The sequence below is a fragment of the Trematomus bernacchii genome, unplaced genomic scaffold (assembly GCF_902827165.1).
Source record: "Trematomus bernacchii unplaced genomic scaffold, fTreBer1.1, whole genome shotgun sequence".
NCBI lineage: Eukaryota > Metazoa > Chordata > Actinopteri > Perciformes > Nototheniidae > Trematomus > Trematomus bernacchii.
In genome coordinates, this window is record NW_022987828.1 from 14,801,664 (window position 1) to 14,829,578 (window position 27,915).

General features: G+C 40.4%; 1 protein-coding gene across 3 annotated transcripts; it reads right to left on the reverse strand.

Annotated features, from left to right (window-relative positions):
* Window positions 1-1,075: 1,075 nt before the first annotated feature.
* Window positions 1,076-27,499, reverse strand: LOC117499377 (bcl-2-like protein 11). 3 transcript variants are annotated; one of them, XM_034151721.1, is made up of 5 exons: window positions 25,896-26,726; window positions 24,641-25,047; window positions 18,974-19,095; window positions 15,515-15,603; window positions 5,622-5,704 (listed from the first exon to the last, which is right to left on the reverse strand). In XM_034151721.1, the coding sequence occupies exons 1-4, from the start codon at window positions 25,931-25,933 to the stop codon at window positions 15,559-15,561; spliced, it is 612 nt and encodes a 203-aa protein (XP_034007612.1). In that variant the 5' UTR covers window positions 25,934-26,726; the 3' UTR covers window positions 5,622-5,704; window positions 15,515-15,558. The 3 variants fall into 3 exon arrangements, with proteins under 3 accessions (XP_034007611.1, XP_034007609.1, XP_034007612.1); XM_034151720.1 differs by lacking the exons at window positions 15,515-15,603; window positions 25,896-26,726 and adding an exon at window positions 26,790-27,499 and having other exon boundaries at window positions 1,076-5,704; XM_034151718.1 differs by lacking the exon at window positions 15,515-15,603 and having other exon boundaries at window positions 1,076-5,704; window positions 25,896-26,716.
* Between the last annotated feature and the right edge of the window lie 416 nt (window positions 27,500-27,915).

The window sequence follows — 27,915 nt, forward strand, 5'->3', positions numbered from 1 at the left end:
TGTGTGTGTGTGTGTGTGTGTGTGTGTGTGTGTGTGTGTGTGTGTGTGTGTGTGTGTGTGTGTGTGTAGGAGTCATGTATGCGTGTGATGATTTGTCTGCATGTGTGTTAATGAGTTGTGTCTGTGTGTCTGTGTGTACGCACGAGACATATAATTATCTGAGCATGTGTTCTTGCCAAGCTGTGGAAGGCACCGTACTTTCCGTGTCCTACAGACGAGCAGACACACACACACACACACACACACACACACACACACACACACACACACACACACACACACACACACACACACACACACACACACACACACACACACACACACACACACACACACACACACACACACACACACACACACACACACACACACACACACACACACACACACACACACACACACACACACACACACACACACACACACACACACACACACACACACACACACACAAAAACAAGGATCCGCCTCAGACAGTGTTATTCAAATGAAAAAAGAAACTGTCCTCATTTCACCTAAATTAACTTTTATGCCAACAAAGTTCAATGACCTGTCACTTAACTGTGAGGAAGCTGGTTGGCCATGCACAGATTTAATAAATAAGCTTTAAATGCATAATTTATTTTTCTTTAAACGCATAAATACATTTTTGTTTCAACATATTTTTTAGGCCTAATTATGTTTTGGGGGGTTTTCCCCTACCTGTAGTTTTTATTTTATTATTTATCTTAGTAGTTGACTAAACTTACTATTTTAAGTGCCTTTACTTAGTTTTCTCACGTTCAGCTAACCTTTATTTGAAGGCAGGTGAACCCGCATTTTAAAGTTAAACCATTTTTATTTATATTTAATTATTATTAACAATGAAAAACTAGCTGTTTGTGATGGATCTTGTAGTGAGTAACAATATAGTACAATACAGTACAAAGTGGCATACTCAATAAAGTGTAGTATATCAAGTATACATTGTATATAAGTATATACAAATTGTATTTTAAAACTTCAGTAAAACGTCTTACTTCCAGCTACTGAATCGTTAATATTTAGGTTGAAAAAAAAGCATTTCCTACATCACTCCTGCTTTACAAAGTCCTTTATTTACAGTTCAATACATTGGAAGCAATTAAAAAAACATTATTACAATATTTTCAGTGTAAATAACACTATGAAAAACACACGTTGCTACAGATGTACTGGGTCATTTGGAGTCATTCAGATTTGTACATTTCTGCATAAACACTCTCCAACAGATGCATTTCTGTACAGCATTTTCAGTTAAGCGTTTCACACCACAGTACCCCTGGATTCCCTATTTTCCATACTGTACATTTAATTATAATTATAAACAAAGAAATAGTGCATATAAATGTCTATAGATAAAAGACTTCTGCTGGTCTATAAATCCTAAAAGCTCAAAGCGTGATTTGCAGAAGCGGCCAGTGTCAATGTCAGTCAGTAAAACCGTGAAAAGCATCTGAGCTGTAACACCTTCAAAAGACAGGCAGTGATTCAACACATCACCAGGTTTCCATATCAGTTTCAGAAGACGGTAATTCATCTTTTGGTTTCCTCCCTGCCATACTCTCCTCTCACACTCCCGCTGTAATACAGTGATTCAAACTGAGGTTTCACATGGCCCGATATCAGAATTCAAAGTGCAGTCACAGCGGAGGAAAAGCAAAGCGGCTAAATTTGATGCATAGGAAGACGAGCCTGAGACGCATTTACAGCAATAAAAGCATCATGATAAGAAGGGAATAAAACAGAAACAAGTCTCATACAGTGTGGGGAAGAGTAAATAATCACAACGCAATACATTTACCTTATTTGGCTTAAGATTCACGCTTTAAACGGTAACCAATGGACGAAAAATGGACGGAAGTGGCTTTGATTGAATGAATGTCAAATAAACAATTGTATATATTCTGATATCAAATGATAGCAATAAAAGAGCTGCTATTATTGAACTATTTTAAAAGACTGATGTAGACAGATTATGAGATGGCATAAAACTGGTCATTTTGACTTTTTATGTTCAAATTTTTCTCTCTTTGGGATCCATTTGAGTCTTTATTGTGTCTCTCTTTTGATGGGTTTCTATCTTTTTGTGGCCATTTGGGTCACTTTCTTGCATCTTTTTGTAGTTGTTCCATCTAAATAGGAATGATAACTAAAGTTTAATCACCTTAACACACAATTAGGGCGAGACTGTCATGAGTGGATGACTTTGAAGAATCTGTACAAAGCAGTTTTCTCAGTTGAGGTTATCCACTTCTTAACACTTGTATTATGTGTGCAATAACAAATGCGACATGCTTCAGCTACAGAACAGAAAGCCTGACTGTTTGAAAATGAAACGTTGTGGCTGAACCGCTAATTTAACACTGTTAAAACATGAGATTAAATGGATGAGAGAGTTATTGAAATGAGAGTTTGAAGACGATGAAAGCCAGGATCACACTTCATGCATTTCGTGTTGACACAACTGTGCAAACACGAGACTCAAACAGGGACGGAGAGGAATTTGGTTATCGATTGTGTTTGGCTCTGATTCCTCGCAGGGACGGGCAACATCTAATTTGTTTAGGAAGATTTAATCCAACTCATGTAACAACGTATCTTTAGTGCTGCTAACACTCATTTGAAGCTTTAAACACTTAAGTGGGGTTAATATTATACTCAGTTATCTTTGAAACTGCTTCTTTGACAAAACAGCAAACTACATTTCAATTTTTAGACTGGAGCCCCCGCTGCAGCAGATGTTATTTATGTAATAATACAACGGACAGTATGTCAGAGAATGAGATGACAGTTCATTTGTACCATCTAAAAATGACAGAGAAAACAATAGGTTTGCACAAATCTCTTTGGTCAACATTCACACTACATCCATGCACAGTGCAGCTCAATGGGAAGATCAAAACCAGAGGGGGTTATGGGTCGCCTCATATTGGAAAAAGTCCAAGATGTGTCAATAGAAGAGCTAAGGGAAGCAGCCGTGCACTGATCTTAGACTGAAGTGGGAAATATTGCTAAAACTAATCAGCTAGTCTTTATTTTGGAAGTGTTTACCCTCATAAAAACCTTAAAATATTGTTTGCAAATCTTCTTAATGAGTATTAATCTCATATTTTGTCTGATTCTGTTGCACCAATATGTGAAAACTACTGTCTCCAGATGGAAAGCAGGAAATAACCACTGTAACCATCAGAAGTGTTTTCAGACTATGTGTTTTGGTTTAAAAAATATAGCTTCATTGATGAAGATGTGGATGAATTGGCTACTACTACTATCTAGTTTACTTCTCTCCAAAAAGAGCAGGGCCGCTGCTTCCCTATCATCAAGCTGAATTAAAGCACTGATGCTATTTTAAGGTGCTTAAGAATGTCTTTTTCGTGCACAAAAATACTTAACATTGTTCAGATTTACCGAAAAATCATGTAATGATCCTCCAATGAGAGGAAATCCAGAGCTGTGTGCAAACAAAAGAGCAGACATTTCATATTTTTGCATAAGCACATTTCACAAGCTACTCGGCGATTCATTTGTTAATTATTGTTCTGGTTCAGCTGAAGTGGTAACAACCATTTTAGAAAGCAAATAACTAAAAAAACAAACAATGGCCTACTTTTCACAGGACAACAGAACCTATAAAATATAAGAATACATGTATTTAATCTAAAGCCTGTATACTATTTAATATGTTACTATTAGATAACTATTAACTGACAAACCTCTTGATTAAGCAGGATTAAAGTTTTGGTTTTCTTCCAGGTCTGAATCTCTGGGCTTCTAAACGGATCACATAACCTTATTAAGAAACCAAAACGTTCACCTGCACTCAGTCAGGCTGCTGATGTTCAATCCAGAGGCTCAAACTAAGAAAGACAGTACTGTTTGATCACTAACTATATTATAGAAAATTACCTACAGTAGAGTATCAAATTCTAAATATGGATTGCAATTGGAAAAACGTATACAATAAGTAAACAAGACTGCGGGAAATTACACTGTTGAAAGATCTAAACGATTCACTTAATTTCATTAACGATTTTGTTCTTTAACCAACTCTTTGAGTCTCACTCTAACTGCGCAGCGAAGTAACAAATACTCAAATAAATTGACTGTAATAACAAGCAGTCTGCTTTTGTTTATTCCCGTGCAAATCCTGTATTTTAATGCTGAAAACAACCAGAGCACAGAAGGAAACCATTTTGGAAAGTAATGCTTTTGACACTTGTTAAGAATTCATCCACACTGACTGCATTTGGTGATAAAAAGGATTCTGAAATGAGAGAGGTAGGGACCGATAGTGGTTACAGAGAGAGAGGAAGGCTTATTGCCAAGGTTATTATCTTTCTAAAACCAATGTCTTTGTTTGTTTAAGCTGAACAAAACTCAGGGAAAAACTTTTTTTGGCAGGTACAGTAAATTGTAAAATGTTTAAGTAGTCGTGAAACACATGGATAAAAAAAAGGGAAATGTCTGAAATGCAAAGAAATGTGTTTTCACCTTTCTTTAAAAGAGCGTTAGGATGGTGCATCGCTTTAAAGTACCATTGAAGGGATAATATTCCTGATTACAGATTAGCTAGCCAAAAAACTCAGACCCAGGGTGTTGAAATATGACACACAAAATAACATGGACCCTTATTATTAATGATGACACACATGCCGTATTAAGCTGCAGTCGGACAGGATTCATTTCTGAGGAACCATGGGTAATTTTTATATATTGTTCAGTCCCAAATGTGTATTTTTGCTAGAAAATATCGCTTTGTTCCGTTTTTTTACAATCAAGAATGCTGTATTACCCAGCTAACCTCAGCCCTGTCCGAATGGGGTTTAAAACACATGTCATGAGATCTCAACACTTGTCAACACCTTCATCATTCAGTACTCAAATTATCAGGACACTATTCATTTCTGTGGTTGAAATACGACATAAGCAGACACGTAATTCACGGTAACAAAACGTAAAAATGACACGGTCGTTTGTATAAAAACAATCACTTTGGCCCAATTGGTTTCCACAGAGGTTGTTGGTATGTTGCATGTTGGTTCCTGATGGGACAGGAGTGCAAGATAATTTTTCCCGGACTGAAACCAGGGGGAATGATTGGGAAAAGTCTGCAGATTGGACTCACAAACTTTAACAACTTCTGCAGAGTTGATCACTTGAGGAATTCATAATCTCTGTCCATTAAAAAAAAAAAACTTAAAAGAAGCTAAAAGAGTAAACAGGAAACTTTAAAAAGGCACATTTGAATTTCCACAGGCGTAATCTCGCAGAGAGGCATATTTTGGTGGCATGACGACATCTGCGCTGGAAAGGAGTGAAAACATCGTGGCTCTTTGGTGGCATCGCAAAGACAAAGAGACAAAAAATGAAAGTCCGGGCATATTAGAGTTCATTAAAGGTACTAACCAATCGTCTCCTTTTAAATAACGACTGTCAAAAGTCTCCTTCTTCCTTGGAGGAAAGAGGGTAGGAATCAGGATCCCACAAGGAAACATCATGCTACGTCTGCTGATTTTCCGAGGGGTTAAACCTGAGAGTAGTTGGCACTTCCTTGAAGGTAGATGATCCGTCCAATCAGGAGGAAGAGGAGGCCCATGCAGAGCAGCGCGGCGTGCTCCTGGTGGATGTGAGGCAGCGGGTTGGGATGGATCACTACCTGTCGTCTGAGTCTTTCTGCCTCACGCTGCAACACAGAGGAGAAGAAGAGATGTTGCACTGTTAATGAAAATATGGTATGTGTTAGAGCCAGTATTTTGATTTATAAGAAAGGCCACCCTAATTGTGACGTCTGTAGTCAACACACTATAAAGGACTACAATTCCCAAGGCGCCTGTGCTAAAGCCACAGTGATGGGCAACCTGTTTGAGAGACGCCGTCGAGGAACAGTTTTTAACCGTACACGTACAAATCGTCCAAGTACCCTTTAAGTTATGAAGTTATATAAGCATCATTAAGAAAGAAAGAATACCTAAGTTGTTTATTATTTTATTTGAGTTTTGCTTATTTCTTTTGAATATTGTAGGCCTCTTTTCTTTGTTGCATGTGCAAAAGTTTGTCATTTTATTTTGAGCAAACACATCGCAACATCATCTCTAAACCATCGGAGGCCAAGCAACTCTTCAAACTGTGAGTAATTGAAAGGAAAGAAAACGAGTTATTGGAAAAAGTCCAACGAGTTAGAACTGTCTGTTTAAGGCGTGTAGTGGCTTGATAGGAAGACAAGGAAGGAAGCCACGACAGTATGAATACATTATAGAGTAAGGTAGCACCAAACAGCGTACAACAAACACAATGTACAACAATATTTGTGTATTACTGCTGATTTTTATTCCATATTGTATTCCTTCTATTCCATTGCAATTTTTATTTTACTATATTTTTTATTATTATTTCATTTTTCTAGTTCTCTACCTGTGTTTTTAATTCTTGTTTTCATGCACCACGACACCAAGTCAAATTCCTCGTACGTGTAAACCTACCTGGAAATAAACCTGTTTCTGAACAGAATAAAAAAGGTGAAAAGTTAAGTAGTGACAAAAAGATTATATAATATTCTTTGAATACGATGACGTTTGATGGATTATTCGCTAGCCTCTCTTGGTTAATGTGCTAAAACTGTCAATGTTTCCATTCCCACACTCCACATATAACAGTGATGTGGTCAAACCAATGGGCCTTTGATTTCAGACCAAAGCAGCATCTTGTTTCTCGCCTGAAAGTAGCTGAAATGACCACTGCCGTGATGTCATCAGCTGTAGCTAGGTGGCTAATTAAGCTAATGCTAGCTCCGTGACTTGATGAAAACGTTTCATTTATAACTGTGTTTACCTGCTTAGGTGACACAGCTGGAGTAGGAGGTAACATTGTTTTTTTGGTTGACTCATTTTGAGATAGAATATAAAAGAAAAAAGATTTTAAGATAATGGATAAACATTTTTTTGGTAAACGTAACGTAACATGAAATGTAAAGTGAATTTGGCTGAAGCTCTTGTGAGTTAAACTTTCCCAACTGTGTCTGTTATTAATGGATGTTCTTCATGTCCAACTGAAACACACACACACACACACACACACACACACACACACACACACACACACACACACACACACACACACACACACACACACACACACACACACACACACACACACACACACACACACACACACACACACACACACACACACACACACACACACACACACACACACACACACACACACACACACACACACACACACACACACACACACACACACACACACACACACACACACACACACACACACACACACACACACACACACCCACACACTATGTGTACATCCACAGGAAGCAGGTAAGTATAGTTCTCTACATCCTGCCACAACTCTCTGTTCTGCCACCGTCTCCAGGTGTGATGTACTTTTTTACATTTAGATTAAGAGAAAAAGGAAAAGAGGGTCATTGAGGGTCACAGAGTAATGCACATCCACTGCATTTTTCAATTGTCAAATGTTTGGCTAAACCTGAGATAACCCTGAGGACATCATTAGTTTTGGTTTATGACTCTAATAGTTCCTTCACCTTGTAAGCTTTAACTGTCTTTTCACTTCTTTTTGGCACCATTCTCAAAACACTTGGCACGCTGTTGACTGAATTGTGTATTTTATATGTCCATCCTGCTCTCTACCTCTGCAACAGGAAGCTCCAGCCACACTCCAGAAGCAGATTTTCCCCAATAAGTGAATTTCATTATTGAAAACGAGCTAAAACACATTGAGCCTAACACCAGAGGAGGAAACAGATGAGTGGAAGACTAGTTTACCCTTTGAAGATTCAGTCTGATTCACATTTTTGGCAATACCAAGTCTATTTTTGTACTGAACTATAGTAAGTCCAGAGTAAAACATGTCAATATTAACAACTGTTGGATGGATTGCCCGGAAATTTGGTTGAGGAATTCTTGATCCCCTTAGGACAAATTGTTAAGACTTTGGTGATCACTTCAATTTTAATTTAGGGCCATCATCAGGTCATCCTTTTTTTGCATTCAACATGTGGGTTATGTCCAAATACCTACTAATGGCCTTCCCACCTGACTCAGCTGTAATTTGTCCTTTTTCTCACATTAGCATGTTTAAAATGGTTAAATGTGTGACCGATTGCAACCAAGAGACAACGGTGCAGCTGTAAACTCTTATTGTTTTATCATGGGTTTGTGGTTTAGTTCAAATCCACCTCATTTTTAAGAAGGAAAAAAAAAAGAACAAATCTCCACATCTGGACAAAACAACACATCTGGAAAAACACTCTGACATATCATAGTGTACTTTTATATGATCATCACAGTCTGACCTTTGTTACTCTAAATTAACATGAGTCACCAGTGGAGGAGCAGCAGAGATGATAAAGTCATTGAAGAGTCATTTGATTTCATTAAACGTCATCTGTTTTCACAAAGGAAACTATCAAGACATTTTTTTAAGATCTAGTTACAACGCCGCTGCCTGGACTTCTGACATGACAGTAAATCACAAGCGTGGGTGTAGAAACTACAGAAAAAGTTCAGTGCCACTTTTCATCGGTCACCATTTTGTTTTACATCACAGATTAGATCTTACCCTTTGTTATAGGAAAGGTGCAGTCAAGCAACTTTTGGTGGTATCTATAATTATAGTTTTTGTTATTTTTTATTCATGTTAATTTGCTCACAGCAGCATTTATCATATTGCAAATTAGAGACTTGTCTCTCCTCGAAGCAGTTTTGGAAGACTGGGCCAAGTTTGTGGTTTTAAGGTTGGCAGAGTTTCCGCGCTTTTTCCTCACCTCACCAACCGCTGTAAAGAATCAAAACTCTCTAGAAGATCTGCCGTTTGCCGAGTGAGCGACCATGATATGTATCAGACATAAAGCTTGGTTTAATATAAGATGTTACATTTATTGATCTACACATCTCTCTATGTATCATATAAGAAATGGGATAGTCAGCAGTAATTCCTAAACACGTGTTAGATTATTCAGATGTTTGGACTCCAAATGCAAGATTTCTTCTGTCAGTTTTCACCTACAATGCAGTATATCCTCCACTGTTAGCACTTACTATATTTTACATGTTCTGCAGCTAATAAGAGTGGAGGAAAAACCGAGAATGACAACACAACAGGAGGATGTGGTGTACCTGGGAGGAGCTGAGACGTGATGTATGTGGTTGACGCATTTACATCTGACCAATATCTGTATACAATGTTTCTCAAACCACATCCGAATCAGATCAGCCAGATGCCATGAAGACATGATGGCATTTAACGTTTCTACAAACCACAGATATGTTGAATGTCAACGTTTTTGAAAGTGATGTAGTAAAATGAGCGATGCGAAGAACAAGCGAAGCAGTATATTGAGGATTTGCTTTCTTGTTTTGTTTTATAAGAAGATAAATATCACTGTCAGGCTTGTGGATTAATTATAAAGAAAAAGCCAGAGGGCTGATAGCTCCAGATAAGACTTTATGCTGGGAAAAACATTTACCATGGCTCTCTTCAACGCGTATAAATGAGCATGTTGTGTCTTGCTTGTCTGATGTTGTTTTGTTGCAGGAATAAGTCCTACAAACTAGAAATGAGTTAACATGAAAGCACTTCCGGTTCCCTTGAATGGGTTTTCAGAAAGAAGCCTGAAAAAGGTTTGTGGTAAGCAAGAGCTAAAATAAATTGGTAAACAATCGCATAATTGACAAATGTCATAGAAACAGTGGTTGCTCGTCCAAAGGTGTTAAAATGATAAAGTACCAAATCATTCCTGACTAAACTTTTGCATTTTGGAGTTGGTCCCAACACTGGGTGGGTTGTCGCGGGGAGGAGGTGCTGCCGTACTGACATTTTTGTTTAAGCGGACTGGTTTTCTATTTATTCATTTTTTGTTTGTCTGTTTTTGTATGTCTGTTTGTCTTCTGTCTGTGTGGGATTGTGTTGGCCTTGGTGTTAAGCAGTATTTACGTTGTTACTCTACCTATTTTTCTATAAAGTGAAGATTTGTTGACCTACTTTTGATACATGCTCTGATAGAATAACTGTATGCTGTTGAAAAAACCCAATAAACAAAGTTTAAAAAAACAGTGGTTGCTAACAAGCGGCTGAATGAGACTATATGTAATTTGCTTTCTTATTATTATTGGTTCTGTTTTGCAGTTTACCGAAATCTAATAGACAATCCCTTAGTTAAATCACTACGTAACACTCGCGCTTCTATTGGCTAGCGCTCCAACAGATTGTACGTGATAGGCTAAGGGGCGGGACATCTCTAAGCGGTTGACCAATCACAACAGAGCCGGCCAGCTAACCAATCAGAGCAGACTGGGCTCTGGTTTCAGACAGAGGGTGAAAAGAGGTGCTGCAGCACAAGCAGTATGAGAAACATAAAGAGCTTTTTGAACATTAAAGCATGCAAACACGTCACAGTAGTAAAATACTAATATGAACCGGAAAATGATCTTTATATGTTCTTTTAAACACAAACAATAATGTTAAAAAGGTTACATTTAATCATATGTTCTTTTGGGAAAATGAATAATTACATGTGCATTAAAACATCATGAAGACAATTGGGCTGGTCTGTTATTTGGTCGTATTTCAGTCAGGGTGAGAGGCTTGATTTAAAGCAGATGTTCTCCTCAACTCACTGGCTGCAGGCTGAGAGTCTGACACCAAGCCAAAACCAGTTTCACCAAACACATGAGTTTCAGCCTTAAACCTCAGGACTACAGAAAAAGAACCACACACGCGTGCAGGCGCACTCAGACCCTATAGCTATCCTCCTAATAGTTTCCTCATTTGAACTCTTAACTCAAATAACCCCTTCAATCATCTGAGAATAGAAAACCTGCTGCTACAAATCGTTTTCCTGCCGTCTCGTCACGTCTGCAGGCTTCTAACAAGTATGCTATTGTGATGCAATATGAGAGAAAACTGACATACAGGCATTACAAAATAAAGAAGCAAAAAGCAAAATATCCATAACTCAAGTAAACCAACTTACTAGAGTCAGTCAAGCAGGAAGTCCACCAGTCAGATTTAAGTCACTGAACTAATAATGCAACCACTGCAATCCTTAGCCAACCATTAAAACAATAAACAAAAAATCACGTGCCAAATATCTACACATAATTCATGTCACAATCACTATAGATCCTGTTTTGTTTGAATACTTTCCCCCTTCTTTTAAGCACCCATTTATGTTCATGTATTTCAGTTGACACTTGATATAAATTGGGCATATGAACGCTTCACAATAAGTGTTTCTCCTTTATTGTACATCAGTTATTTTATAACGGCAGTCTAATACAAGTGCAAAGCAGACACCATTTATAAAAGTCCTCTCGTGTCCTGACTTTAATGTTGATGGGAAGCTCCAACAATCATGATTTGCATTCACGTGCTACAGCAGTAAATCATGTTGTAAATCGAAGCCAGAAGACAGACAAGAAAAAGGCTGAGGAACGGATCAGTGCATTTAGCAGCTTTAAGCTAGGTTCAAAACACAGACTGTTAAAATGGGTTAGTTTTATAAAAGAATCAGCCCCTTTAAAGTTGTCGTGAAGCGGAACATAATCAACAGAGACTAGAAACGTTTTTTTGTACCACGCTGTCACCATGTTTATTTCTGCTTTTGGGCATTTTAACACTGTGGTCGGTGTGGAACTACAACTTTTGTGTCAGTCTGTGATGTCATTGGGCCCAAAAATAACTTGATCAACTACCCAGTATGGACATTAAAAACAGCCCTTATCTAAATGGTTAGGATCTTAAAGTTGTAAAAGCCGAATTCAGAGTTTATTTCATTTGGAGGCGGGGCTTAAGCAAACTGCAAGTATTCGCAATGGGCTTTATAGATACAGGTACTTTTTCCCTCAAGACTCAGGCTATTTTGGCTTCATGCGCCACTGAGCAACTTCTATAAGATTGATCGGACTCCCGCCTCCAACGCTGTATCCAGTTCTCTTTATACATCCATGAGATGCTCCCATTTGTAGTCTTTGCAGCGAGTCAAGTGGCTATTATTGGAACTGCAGCTTTTGGTACTTGTGCTCGGGCTCAGCCGAAGTTTGTCGCACGGTTCGAAGGAAAGGATGTCAGTTATTAATGAATAATATATGAAAATGCCCAAACACAGAATTCAATTGATAGTTGTTGGACAGAAATCCTTTCAAATTGCGCCAAAATCCCAGACCATTGATAGGATACAAAAGGTGATTTTAATAACACAACTTTAAATATAATTTCTTTACTTTTCTGTTTAGGTTTGGAAACTTTTGATGCTGCCTTCAGACACATCTGCTGCAGAGAGTTTCACATATTTCATCTCAGCCTTGATTTTCCTTCTGGTGGCTTTGTTTTCACAGTGGAAACATTGAGTCAGCCCGTTCCAAAAAGCTCATGTGATTTTGTTTGGTCACCACAACTTACTATGCTGCAGCAAAAATAACTCTGTGGACTCAAGCTACACACATACTACACACACATGCGCACAAGCAGACACACACAGAGCAACAGCTGTCATTACTCTCTGCCGAATGTCCACTCTAAAACTCTGCCCGTTTAGTTTGCTAACTGCAATGTGAGCTTCATGTTTTAATGTACAACAAGGTGCTTAATGCATATGCTCTTATGATGTATAATGTCTGAATCTGAAACAACTTAACATGTTGCTCAAGAGAAGAACAACTCAAGGTTTTTAATCCAAAGTCTAGCTGACTAACATCGCTTTAAGTCCATATGACTTATGTCACCAATGTTTAAGAGATTCTTAAGAGTGTGACTCAGGGTTTTGAACGTATCTTTGTGTGTGTGTGTCTGGCCTTAACTGTTGCACACTGACCACATTTTGTCAGTAAAGTAGAGCTTAGAAGCTGCTCATTGGTCATATTTGTGCAATATAGAATCATCAGAAAGCCCCGAAAATATAAGAAAAATAAAACAAGCCAAGCATTCAACAGAACAATCCTTCAGCTACAGCAATGCTGTAAACAAATCAGTGTTTAGTTCTGCATTCCTGATAGAAACAGCAATGCACTCTTGGTTGAATAAGAAATGCTGTGTTTCTCCCGCTCTTTGACTTGAACACACACAAACAAAAACAGCAGCAGCCTGTCCCTCTGAGTTATTTCTGTCTTCAGGACAAAGGATTTTTACCTCCTACAGAAAGATGACGGTATGTGCTGGTGTTTTTTCGAGTGTGTGTCTGTGTGTAGTTTGAGCGTGTTTAAGTGTGTCAGTGTTTTAATGTGTGTGTGTTTTGGCAGGATAATTAGACCTTGTGCTTTGCTCCCTGAGAGCTCTGTAACCACAGGGCTGAACCATAATGAATCCACACTGTCACGGACACTAGGCTCACACACACACACACACACACACACACACACACACACACACACACACACACACACACACACACACACACACACACACACACACACACACACACACACACACACCACACACACACACACACACACACACACACACACACACACACACACACACACACACACACACACACACCACACACACACACCACACACACACACACACACACACCACACACACACACACACACACACACACACACACACACACACACACACACACACACACACACACACACACACACACACACACTTACAGATGTTTGAAAACAAACACGAACACATATTCACGCACACATTGTGTCAATGTTTAACTGAGAGAGTATGGGGGGGGGGGGAGGCTGGATTAAATGAGGGCAAAGGAGAGAGCAGCAGAAAACAAATAATTACATATGATACGGCTGATTACACATCGCTGAACATGTTTTCCAGACAAATAATCAATCATCTCAATGTGCTTTTTATGTGAAACTATTTTAAGAAGTGCTTTGCTAATTTCTGAGACACCTGTGTGTTTGTGAGTGTGTTCTCAGGTGATATGAGTCACATGAAAACCTTTACTACAGGCTGAGGATATTCAGCCCTGCTTATCGTACGATGCCTTCAGGCAATGAAACTGAATAAAGCTCTTTCGACAGAAGAGTGAACACACAGAGCTCATTATTCAACAGTTATGTGTGATTCATTGGTCATGCTGTAAGACACTTTTACAATGAGTTACAAAAATCCCCCTAAACCTGGTGATATATTTATGGATGTATATTCAAGTGTATCTCTTATTTTCGTTCTTTGATTAATTTAACAATAATTATTCATTCAGGTGTAGCATTCATGTTGCTGTCCAGTGCTTTATGTTTTTGACGATGGCTCACGGCCCGTCCACACAGCGGCTTTAGAAAAAGCTTGCCGGCGGGCGTGTCTGAAGCTCGACCAACAACCAATCACATGAATCTCCCGCCCCTGACACACAAGCAGCGGTTTGATTGGCTAGAGCTTGTACTGGCATATGATTCGATTGGCTGACTCTTCCAGCGAAAGCTTCAGAAGCTTCAAAAGTTGAACATTGCTCAACTTTTGCAGCCTGAAACGCCAGGAAAGCTCCGCTCTGCTTCCCACAATGCAGTTCGGCGAAAAGTGACGTCACCCCATTCAAAGTGAATGGGCAGAAGCGTTGGAAGAAGCTTCCAAAGCCGCTGTGTGGACGGGCCGTAAGAGTCCAGATGGTGGCAAAGTTCGAAAGCTAAGGGATGACTTAAATTGTAATAAATCATCCTGATGGGAGCAGGAACATCTGTACAGAATGTCATGGTAAATCATCCATGTGTGAAGTTCGTGGCAGTGCTGTGAACTTGTTGGAATTTCCTTTTGTCCAATTTTATTTGGGATGTTGAGAATATAATCCCTCCAATGTGTTGGCACACTCAGTTTAATCTCTGTCTATTCCTCTTGGGACCATGACCGTCATTTTGTGTATGTTTTGGAATGTGTTCTTTTCTTCCGTTATATTGATCCATGTCTCTTCTAGACCTCACAAATGTTAATAGGACTGAATTAATCCTACTCAGATACATTTGTTTGGGGTTGTGGCGCTCAAATATCCACACCAGCTGCCTGAATCACCCCAAATGTAACGCTGTGTCTGGATGTGATTCATGGTGATTCACCGTCACGCCTGGCCTTGCCTGGTGAAAAAAAGTGAAGTTCATGGAGTTCATGAAGTTCATTTGCCAAAAACCTCCTTTAAAGAAAATGTAATCCCACCAATGTGTCCTGAATGACCCAGGTCTCCAATGACGGTACAGAAAAGCTCAAAGCCTTGACTTTATTGTCTAACGTAAGGATGTGAAGTGGTGAATTTAACTGAATGTCTGGTGGTGGGAATGAACCCTGTAGTTTAGCCGTGTTTGAAAAAGACACAAGACCGTTTAATGATGCGTACGGAGAGCAGGCATTAAAGCAAACCCCTATAAAAAGGAGATTTCTCATTCTCAAGTTCTTAAGGATGCAAAAGATCTGAAACATGTATTCTCCTCTAACAAGGCATTAGGTGCATACTTGCCAACAGCAGAAAAGATGACAAGCAAACTTACTGCAATCATATGTTCAGTGTTGGTATTTTTTTCTTCTTGCCAATTCAGACCGATCCACCTTCCTGTACCGTGGCTCTTGTACACTGATGCTACGGGAGAAAATAAACAACCCCAATTATGCTAGCAGCCTCTTGCCAGCTGGGAAGTGAAAGGTGGATATTTACAATTTCTCCCACGATCTCACCCCTTCCCTGCAAGTATAACCATAGATGGAATAAGACAAATACAAGATGCCTCACTGGCTTTCCACCAGTGAACACAGCCATATTCAACCACAACGAGGAATTAAACCTGTATCTCTGACGTGTTATTAAAGTGCTTTGCCCTTATTTCTGTGGTTATTGTGTGCATTTACCGTCATATTTTGGTTGTTCACTCATTTATTCACCAGCATGTACATTCTAAGCACAACAGCTCTGTCCTTATACTGATGAATATTTGATTGAGGTTTGTGAAACCTGAAAAACGTCTTATGATGCTGTGGTTATGAAATCAACTGTAACCATGCACGACAACAGGGAACAAACCTCCACGTTCCTCTTTTATCTGCCTCCTCATTGTTCTGCAGCGTGAACAAACATGCACGCTGACACATTCTGGATTATTCCATGCCCAGGTTCACAGATGGCTTACCACTAAGACACAAACAAACAGACACACTTCTCTTCCTCTCTTTACTAAATGTGAAATCATCACATTTCCTCTGCAGCCCGACTCACAGCTGTTAGAGCAAACCCGCCTCGCATGACTCTTGGCAAATACTCCATCCCAGGTCGTGGGATTCGCTGAGTTATTCCGCTGTCGGACGTTAAACTCCTGATTTTCCCAGACTTATGTGTCTTAACTTGGTGAAATGCTCAAGGTGCACGATGACTGTATATGTGATTATCCAGAAGGCAGGTAAATGCAGTGATTGATGAAAAACCAAATCCTGAAAGATGGATGAGTAACCCAGCTGTGTTAATGAGGGGGTTTGAGAGCAATGTGTTGACTGCTGGAACCACAAGTGCTCGCAAATAACATCGCTTAAGGGGTTTCATGGCTTTTTGGTTAAGGATGTGTGTGGGTTGGGGGGGTGGCGCAGAAGCAAGATGGCACAAAAGATCAACCGTTTCCCTGTTGGATGCTCATTAACACCCAGAAGGTTAAACACAGGGGAGAACACATTTGAGTAATTAGTCTGCCTCGCTAGCTTTATCACAGCTAATCTTTTGACACTGAGCGAGCAATTAAAAGAGGACCGATTATGCTCATTTTCAGGATTTTCATATTTGTTGTCTCTACTGTGACATGCTATAATGTTCAAAAAGGTCTTTATTTTTGTCATACTGCCTGTGCTGCAGCCCCTCTTTTCACCCTCTGTCTCAAACCAGAGCCCAGTCTGCTCTGATTGGTCAACCGCTTAGAGATATCCCGCCCCTTAGCCTATCACGTACAATGTGTTCGAGTGCTAGCCAATAGAAGCGGGAGTGTTACATAGTGATGTCATTGTGTTCCGAAAGTAAACAAAGGAGTTCAATGGAGGCGTTTCAGATGGGGAAAGTGTGTGGGAGAGAAACTCCCTGGGATTTTAGCCTTTGCAGACCATTCACATGCACACAAAATAACACACTACAGGAAAGAGGAAACCCAAAAAAGCAGAATAGAGCCTTTTTAAGCTCGACACTAGGATGTAACAGTCCCGTTACGCCTGTCCTTCAGTTATATTTGTAATCCATTTATCTGATGGGATTCAAGTTACCCATGTTTTTTTCACTCTTCCTCTCTGGCTTCCTAAAGCTCCATTCATCCCTTTGATAGTGGAGTAAATAAAACTGTGATGATGCAACATGCAGAAATGTTGCCAAGGAAACAGAAGCCAAGAGGAAATTTACTTTTATTGCAGCCACGCAACTTTACAACACAACCTGTCTGCCTGCCTTTCAGACGATTTATATTCTCTGCAATAATGTAATTAACTCTTCAGTGACGCAATAGTCAGACTACAGCTACTGTCATTTTTATAGCAAAACCACAGCTGATCAATCAAGCTTACACATCCCTCTTTTAAAATACTCATCATGTAATTTCCAAAATGGTAAGTTTCAATAAAGAGCCAGGTGGATAGTGGGAAACATTCAAATGCCTCCCAGGTAAAAGTAGTATAATCCAGAGAGAGATGTAGTCTGTTTTTCTTCTGTGGTATGCTGTGTGTGTGTGTGTGTGTGTGTGTGTGTGTGTGTGTGTGTGTGTGTGTGTGTGTGTGTGTGTGTGTGTGTGTGTGTGTGTTAAGTGTAGGTCTTATAACAGTGTCATCTTATGATTATTAATCATTTAAAAAACACATTGAACATAAGCAGACAATTGAAGGTTCCAACGTGTTAACAAACACAAAAGATGTTTACATTTAGTCCATCTCTTCACTTATAAAGGTGATATAAAACCAGACTCTTACACACTTAAAAAAAGAAAATAACTCCAGCCACATTTACATCCATATTTTGCTGCAAGTATAGACTCGCAAAGTGATTTGTATTTCCTGTGTAATTAATTCAACACAACAATAACATTATCCCTTTACAAGTGCGTCCAATATTCACAAGATTGATAAATGCTAAGAACACGCATTCACAAACCCTTCCACTACATCAGTTCCTCTGTCAGCCAGCAGAGAAATAACTGAGGCTGAACAAACAGGCTCCACTTTTATAATGTGAGCAGTCAGTGAGTTCCTTTGGGTTTCACCACATTTAAAAAACCCAAGTTGAACCACTAACTTTTGTTTTTGTTTCTTCCCCACTGCGGGAAAGTGCTTGAAGGCGGCAAATGGAGCTGCTTTTCCCCGCTCTGCGCTCAACAATCAGTTTTTTGTCATTTGTGTTCTTTAATTTAGTGCTTTCTGTGGTAGATAGATTGTCTGCAGCTTCAGGCGGACTTCTCGGTTATTTTCTGATCAAAATCATTTTCTTCTTCTCACCCAGGGCGCAGTGGAAATAGGCTCCCTCAGATCTCCCATGGCGACATTGTAGGAATATATTTGACCCCCAGCATTTTTTTTTTTGAGCCCTTCTGAGAATCTCGCATGCTACATTCAAACAGAAAACCATGGATAAACAGCCTGTGATTTGATAAACACACGGTTATCAATTGGGACCAACAATATTATTGACTTGTGTTAGATGGGGACAATCTTGCACTAATGTACATTCCCAAAGATATTGAAGTGACTGTTATTTTGGATATATTGATTGTTGTGTTTTTGTGTTAATGTGTGCACATGTATAAATGTGTCTGTTGATTGTGTATATATAGGATATATACATATTTTATACATATTTTTATCTATGGGATTGTGGGAAACGATATTTCGATCTCTCTGTCTGTACACACAAACTGAAAGATTGACAATAAAGTTGACTTGACTTCAATCACTAAACGGAAAGTGTGTACAGACACACAGACACACACACACACACTAACCCTGAGCAGTAGATATCTGTTGTATTCGTCTCCAATGCGTCGGAGCTCTCGTCCGACTTCCTCCCTCTGCATGTCCCTTGCTGGGTTTCGTTGCTGCGTGCTAGAGGGGCTGAGAGATCGTCCTGAAACAGAGGGGAAAACATGCCCACCTTAGAATTAAGATCACACAGGCATGTATTATATGTTTCATTTGTATTAGCGATGCTGCTTTTTTTAAGGCTTATGCAAAAAGCGTTAAAAATAAACTTGTATCGACTTTTGATTAATAGTTTGAACATGCAGTCTGCATAAAGACACAAGTATATTTGATGACCTTTAGAAGCATTTTTTTTAAATGTTTTTTTTTCTTTCTTATCCAATTTTCTACTGCACTCCACTCATCCTGGTATTGATGTTCCCACTGTAGTGGACGCTGCGTCATTGTTGGACAGAAAGCTGCATTACACACACACACACACACACACACACACACACACACACACACACACACACACACACACACACACACACACACACACACACACACACCACACACACACACACACACACACACACACACACACACACACACACACACACACACCACACACACACACACACACACACACACACACACACACACACACACATCACACACACACACACACACACACACACACACACACACACACACACACACACACACACACACACACACACACACACACACACACACTATGTATGTACGGATCACTAGCATCCCATGATTTAAAGAGTGTGCACCTCACGCATTATGACAAAGATGTGCAGCTGACTGGAACATTACCCGTTCATGTACACGTGTGTTTCTGTGGCTAATCTGTGATATTTTCAGTCAATACTAAATCAGTATGAACAGTATGAAAGCCCTGACCTCTTATCGAGCTTCACTTATGACTCATTAAGGCTGTTATGAAACCCATGCTTATTATTTCTCACATCCTCCAATATTTATGAGAACTAAACAGCAATGTAATTATCAGTTCAACAGAGCACTGACTGCACCCCCCAGTGAGATGTGATGGAAACTATAGGCACAGATGTGGAAATACAGGAAGTGTTTTCTGTAAAATATTAGAAAGAGAACCAAAAGGTAAACTATGTCAAGTGATAACTGTAGAAATTAAATAATAAAAACACAGATAAGCATCTTTTTCGCTTGATGTGGAGCTCATTTTCAGCTATCTCTCAAAAAACAGTCTCATACAGTTATTTAAATGGCTTACAATTTTGGGGCAAGCAATAAAAAGCAAATAATTTAGAAAACAGTCTTATCTTATTCTCCTTAAGACATGGAGACATGCACTTATTAGCCAGCTTTGTTCTAAGTTATGTCGAAGCCTCAAGCTAAATCTATCTTTGTACAACTAGCCTCTAGGTTGTGTTATAATCAAACAGTGTTTATATAAATCGTAAAAGCCTTAAAACGGACTGTTCCACTGGCTGTGTCTGGAGAACCTGCTGCACGAGGACAAAGTATTGCGATGGAACAGCAAGATGATACACTGATCCGCTTTAGGCTTTTATCTCTCAATCACACAAACAGGCCAGCTTTCCTGATAACACAAACTTTTTTTAAAGGACAATACGTGTGTGTGTGTGTGTGTGTGTGTGTGTGTGTGTGTGTGTGTGTGTGTGTGTGTGTGTGTGTGTGTGTGTGTGTTTATCTCCTATCTGTGCTATCTGATGTACGTAGCAGATTGAATGAGAGGTGAAGGGTTTCAGTCTGCATCTGACAAAAGGCCTGCAAGCCTATTTTGACTGCTACACACACAGGACTATTTTGATTACATACTTAATGAATAACACACACACACACACACACACACACACACACACACACACACACACACACACTGTTCTGTTTTGACTGGTATCTTGTCTGGCTGGCTGCAGCAAGAGAATAAAAGAGACACAAGGCAATCAGTGAAGCTAATCACTGCTATTATAAAGAGAGGTTACAATAAGGAAGTTGTATTTTAGCATCCGGAGATAACTTTTGAACTTACAAAACACCATTTATCCTACAAATGCAGATGTGGTTGAAGCTTGGGTTTTAATAGAGGAGTCGGGGGGAAATTACAAAGTCACGCAATTCTAACATGCAGTATGTGAGTTTCTGCATTTTAAGTAAAAATTACGAGGAGAATCTGAGAAAAACAAATGAAAAGTTCCCCATGACAATGATATTAATAAACACTAGTGAATATATTTGTCACCCGCTGCACTAGCATTGTTAGGGGATTCACACCAAATCTCAGCCTCATGTCACAGCTTTGTTTGTTTCGAAGTAACAGGATGGGCAACTTTAACCGACAGCATTATAGCTCTAAGCATGCGTGTCTTCTTCTGTTTACTCGTCCGCAAAAACAGCAGACATAAAAACAGGGTCAGGGCAGTGAGAAGTGATTAATGTCTAATAAACACTTTGGTGGCTCCATCAGTACGAGCTGAAAACCACAGAGCCTCAATACACAACTCCTGGAAATGCACAAGCTTCAACTAAGGCCCCGGCTCCACGGGAACGCATACGGCAAAACGCATCGGAGTAACGCAAACGCAAAAAAGCTTCCGCCCACACGCAATATACACCGGATTGTGTCAAGCTCCACGAGACGGCTCCGTTTACATCCAACCGCTGGAAAAGCTGCAGTACATATGCCGAACCTGTACGTGGCGCTGTAACTTCCTCCACAAAAGCAGCAACTTCCTCCACAAAAGCAGCGAAGAAGAATGGTTGTCATGGCTGCACTTCTGTTTATTCTCCACGGTGGGGGCCGAGGGATCCGGGCAGAGTTTTTCGCCGGTCAACGTGTGTTAAAGTTTAAATCTTCCGGACAAAATTATAAAAGTGCCGGTCAAAGGTCTTCTTTGTTATTTATTGAGCTTTAAAACAAATGAATAACGACGATATAATGATATATAATCATAAAATACACGGAGCCTGTCTCTTTTTCCTCTCTTCTGACAGCGTCAGTGTCTGTCTCATGCAGCAGCTGATCCTGTAATGAGTGACCCGACAGTAAAAATAAACATATTTATAACTAGTTTAGGTAGTTTGAGAGGTAATTAAAATAGCTAAGGGTGATGATCTGACTTGAAGTGTGTGTTGTGCTCCCGCTGCATCACAGCGGGAGGAGCTGCGTGTCTCCCTCCTGTCAGATTAGACTTCACTCGCGTTTATGTCCATATCGAGATAAAGATAAATAATCTGAATTCAGTGTGCAGTGTACTTTTGCGGGGGTGAGCAGCAGAGGCGGGGAGAGGCGGGGCTATTGCGTCGTCATTATCAGAAACGGATGACCGTATAGGCGACCACACGGCCCCGTTGGACCCCCCAGAGTGCTCCGTTCCCAGATCTATCCACCTTTGGACCCGTTGTCGTTTGCAGGGTCTGTTTCTACGTTTCCGTTACGGCGTCGTCTAGCTTAAAGGGCTATACGCATGAGAAATATGCGGATACAACCCGTTTTCGTTCCCGTGGAGCCTAGGCCTAATACTTTCATTGCCTCTAGTTAGACTCCTTAAAAAGGGAAGTGCACCGATTTAACGCATGAAAGTGTGTCTTGGAGAGTACTACTGCGTATGTGAAAAAGATTTATGAAGCCGAACTCTGACAATTGCCTAAGGTGATGTCCATTGAGTCAGTTTGAGAAAGGAAAAAACCTCAGAGGTGTGGAGTTAGAAATAAGTGATCTTACACACTTATGTAGCCCGCTGCTTGAGGCTAGCGGCTCGAGGCTAAATTAGCAACTAGCATAACACATACAAACAGGCAGAAGATTGTTTTGCATTGTGGGTAATGTAGGCTATTGGTTTTGGCAAGGACAAAACATAACAAGTGTGGTTTTACTGCAACCAGTTGTATACCTTTTTGAATCCAACTATGTTTTGGAGGTGCTATGAATGCTAAATATGTGGAGTACGCTTAAATAACTTTTACTTAAACCTTAAATCTTGTACATCATCTTCAAATGCGGCAAATACTTTATAATCTTGAGAGAAATTACTATTTAATAGTTGTGTGTAATCAAATATTGGACTACATTAAGTAAATGTTACTTTGATGTGCGCACAGACAAATGTACGTTCTTTAAGAGAACTTTAACATAGCATTTTATGGCAACTAATCAAAACGTTATCAATAGATATTTCTGATAAACATTTCGTGGGGCAGTACTGAAAATGTTAAAGTTTGTTTGGCCCTCAGATTCGCTGAATGGTTGCTGCCTCTTCGTATTACTTTGATAGTGCCCGCAAACACACACACACACACACACACACACACACACACACACACACACACACACACACACATACACACACACACATACACACACACAAACACACACACAAACACAACATTGGGCGTAGCCAGAAGTCAAGACCCTTTTCCTTCCTGTAAATCTGACTCAGCAGGCTTCAATGAAAACTGTGAATCCAAGGCAGCAGTCCAACGTCAACAGGTCTAACAAACTCATTCACAAAACTCACCCGTGCAAAACAAACAAAAAGTACAATTGTCCTTACACAGTATCACAAAGTGTCATTATGTGTTAGTTTGAGATGAAAATAATCACTTAACTAAGGGGTTAGTTCAGGATTAGGACTTAAATGGTGACTAAAGTGAATGTCCACTGTTAATAGTTAGTTAATGTCTTTATTCCTTTCAAATGTTGATATAGTGGCGATCACGTTTGTGCAAATACATACATTGCTATTAGATTTCGATTGTATCCGCAGGGCTTTGGAAGGATTTTACACACTCATAAAAAGGCAGCAGAAATTATCAACAGGAAGAGGAGTATTACGATGGAACAAAAACACAGGAAATTTGGCAGCACTGAGGAGTCATAGTAGTGTTTTTTTATCTGCATGTTTCAGCGTGAATATCTTTGGATTTCCCTCTGAGAGCCAGGGGAGCTAGGGTTGTTGAGTATTAGTCAGTAATCCAGAATGTGAAACATAACATAGTGATTTACACATGTGCGAGTAAAACAATATTTTGGAAAGATGCATGAGTAAGTTATAGTAGGAGGAAAAGGAGAGTGCAAAAACCTCAAGTTTTTGTTCATCTTCTTACTCTCATTGTTAACATTTAACACCACCCGCCCTAACCCTCAACTGTTTGATAAAGGAAGCTTCAGGGAGTTTGTGCCGGGCTCTGGTTTCATATTTTGCAGCACATGCACCCACACAGCAGCAGCAGCTATTTCACAGAGAAAACAATGAAAAGCTAACTGGCTGATTCAGGTCAATCATTTTCACACATTACAGGTTCAGTTTTTTCAAAAGGGCGGGACACTACACTTACTTTAAACACTTCAATTTGAAGGAATGCATGCTTCTAAAATCTGATAAACTAGATTACAAAATGAGTAGTGGTTTAGCATTATGATTAAAAGTCATTGTTGCTTTTTGAGGAAAATCACTGACTGGAAGGATAGCAGCAAAACGACAAAGAAACGTGCTCAAAAGTGAAAACGTGTGCACAGTAATGATGATGGGAAGTGTTCCTATAACGGTACTCTTTCAAATATATGCTTTTGTGACATTAAATCCCTTTCCAGATAACTCTAAATCCTGCTTGGATTCAGTGTTTGGCAGCTGATCGTCGGTAATATATGCAAAGTGCCTTTGTATCCTCACCGTGCTGCACGCGCGTCCCGGGTCCACCCCCGTGCGCCTCAGCCACGCGCTGCAGGGCGTGTTTCAGCACCTGTCCGGTGGGGCTCGGAGTCTGCGTGGCTCGGTCAGCCGTCACTGCCTTAGGGGAGAGCGGGGAACCCGGCAGCGAGTCTCCCTCTAAGGAGAAATATCCACTGGATGTGCGGCGATTGAAGTTGAATATAGATCTCTTCCGAAAGACGTCGAGGCTGTCCGCAGCTGGGGAGCCGGCTCTGGTTCTGCACACGGAGGGCGAGGCCGGCTCTACTCCTCCGGGGGAATCGGGGGGACAGGAGGTTTGCGCTGAGGCTCCAGCGGCTCCCACGGGTAGTGGATCTGCTCCCTGTGGTGCAGTTACTGCTGTGGAGCCATCGGGGAGATTTGGTGGTCTGTTGGATGGTCAGAGCAGCACCGTCAGTGTGGGCTTTCATCACTCTGACTAAACAGCCTCGCGTCTGACACAACAGCTGGATGTGAAGCTGCAAAATACGGACTGTTTCCGAACTATAAACCGGATTATTTCACAGGGATCGCGATGAGTGCTGCGCCAATGAGGACGTGCCAACACAAACTATGTTGACTTATTTTATATTCTAGCACATGTGCCCCTGCAGCGGATACCCACAGAAACATTCAGAGTTGTGCAGTTAGGTTGTGCAGTTGGACAGGTTCACGTGCAGTGAGTGTGTTCCTGATGGCTAAAGTGTCCGCCCGGTGCGTCTCCATTGTTTAAAGAAGATGCTGATGCAGCAAATACTTATTTGACTGTATGTCTGTGTGTGCTCGGGGGGTGGGGTCATAAAGGAAGTGTCTGGAGTAAATTGAACTGCGTCACATATAACAGCCTGAAAGAAATCCGTCCCCGACCAGTCAGTCTGGGAATGTTAACGTTTTGTCTGATCGCACAGTTCTGGTTTTATTCAGGATTCCTTAGATTTCAAAAGTGTGGAATTATTAAGATCTTTTGGTGTAAACACATACTGCTTTGCATTGGGAACAACATTTTACGCCGTTGTTATTTTCAGGTTTAATCGCCAAATCTTGCTATTCTGATAAAAACGCCTCATCAAAAATATTTGACGCAGCGCTTCCTGTTGTCCAGACTTAACAGCAGCTTCCTAAACGCAGGGATTCCCAGCAGCAATGACCTACTTCTGTGCCAAATAACCGAAAATGATAAAAGACAGTTTTATTTTTACGCACAAGTCGTTATATACCGACAAAGACTTTTACGCACCTTACATGAAAAAAGTCGTCCTTTTGCCTTTTACGCATTATTACGCACGGAGAAACAGCCTCCACACGCGGGCTTTAAGTGGACGCCAAGTCTGTCCTGCAGCCATATGAGAATGTAAACTTTCCCTGTGGGTTTCGGTGCAGATCCGACCCTTCAGATGGGAGATATCAAGCGTGGCAGGCAGCACGTAGAGAATGGCACCCATACACGAACCGGCAAAAAAAACCTCGCCGAGAGGGAAACACGCTCCACCGGTACAACAAAAAAACTAACAAACATTAATTTGATCCGGTGCCGACGTGTTAAATGTCTAACGAGATCCGTTCAGCAGCACGTCTGCACCGTCACTGTGTTTACAGGGCACGGACAAAGCCTAGAAGTGCTTGTGCGCCTCCCACCGGGCAGTAAACCGTGTCTTTAACATGGATACATCACCGCTTATAGGCTACTAGAGTGGTGCATTAAACAGCGGCTGAACTCTGTGACCTCGAAGATAGCAAAGCAATAGGGAAGAAAAACAAAACACTTTTATTAAAAGGAACACCGTACGATTTCGTATAGTTTGCATAATAACTCCGGACTCCTACTGTAAATCCCTCTAGATATAAAACAGGAAAAGCGTCCTTTTAACATATATTAGGGGTATTGCGATGAAAAGAAACTGAAGATTATTCACTTCTGTTTAAAGTTACTTTTTACGCATGACAAACGCGTAAAAGAGATGTTTTTATGTCAAAAGAAAGCAAAACGGTGTAAAAGAAAAGCTATTATTAATTTCCTTTATTTAAAAACCCTCCCAAGTGGGTATGACTGCAGCTGCCGGTTTGAGGGAAACTGCATTTTTTTTTAAGTCGTTTGTTTAAAAGAACACACGATGCCTCTTTCCAAACTCACCTGGACGGATGGGGCATGTCAGTGTTAGGACATCTGGCTCCGAAAAAAGAAACACGATGAAATTAGCTCTGCGTAAATATGTCCAACAACTATTATTATTCCAAGTTCAAATAGGATCCACAGGTCGAAAGTGAGCTACACTTCTCAAAGTCGACATAGATCCCAGAGTTTTGGCTGAAGAGCAATGCTTGAATAATCCTCCTGGTCCGAGTGATCGTTGTCTGCATCTCCTTGCTCTCTCCCTGCCTTCTTCTTTTGCACTGCCTGCCCGAGCATCTGTAACTATTTAAGCGAAGAAACAACCCCGTCATAGAAACGTCATAACATAAGTCCAGCCCTGCTCAGAGTTGAATCCACCCCCACAGACTTTCTTTCTGTCTCTGTCTCCCCCTAGTGCTCAGAATCGGAGGAGGAAGCCCTCTTTAATGGTCACACATGCAGAGCACAGCATACACAGTTCTGCATTTATCATATTCACATTACCAGGAGCCACTGCTCCTAGTAATATGAATATGATAAATGCAGAACTGTGTGAACTGGGACCTCTGCAAGTAGCAGTCCACACTGTCTGTTCGGGGACTTGAACCGGCGACCCTACGGCTCCCAGTCTAAGCCCCTACTGACTGACCCACATGCCTCAGTGTGCAGGCGTCCCTCACTGTGAATCAAATATAAAACGAGTCATTTGTTTCTGTATAAATGTCAGGTTGTGGCAGATTTGTTGTCTGTTGATTACAAATAAAATGTCTGAAAAAAATCATTGATAAATGTTTATGAAAACATTATAAAGACAGACGATTCTCAGGTATGATCTACAAAATGTATTTTAAATGAATAATATAATAGCATGTAAGTGGCTAGTATTGTTTAAAGGCTTGGTGAATATGAATACCCCTAGATGTCATTCTGTTATTGGAAATATATATTCCACCTACAGGTTGGGAATAACTGCACATAAGTCATGGAGAAAGGATGGGCTTTTGGGAGAGTAGAATAGTAAGGGGACCCTGAGGAACATGAACACTGGAGCTCCGGTGTTCACTTTCCTCCACCAGGAGTGTCCAAACTCTCTTTGGCTTATCTGGATCTATGCCAAAGAGTAGAGTTGGCGTAAATTCAGACTTGT

Excerpts from the sequence above, each read along its gene's own strand:
- LOC117499377 (XM_034151718.1), bottom strand. The coding sequence starts at position 25,933 with ATGCGTAAAAGGCAAAAGGACGACTTTTTTCATGTAAG. Across the intron at positions 25,048-25,895 it reads GACGACTTTTTTCATGTAAG|ACCACCAAATCTCCCCGATG; the intron begins GTGCGTAAAAGT and ends ACCATCCAACAG. Across the intron at positions 5,705-18,973 it reads ACAGATATCTACTGCTCAGG|CGTGAGGCAGAAAGACTCAG; the intron begins GTTAGTGTGTGT and ends TCTGTGTTGCAG.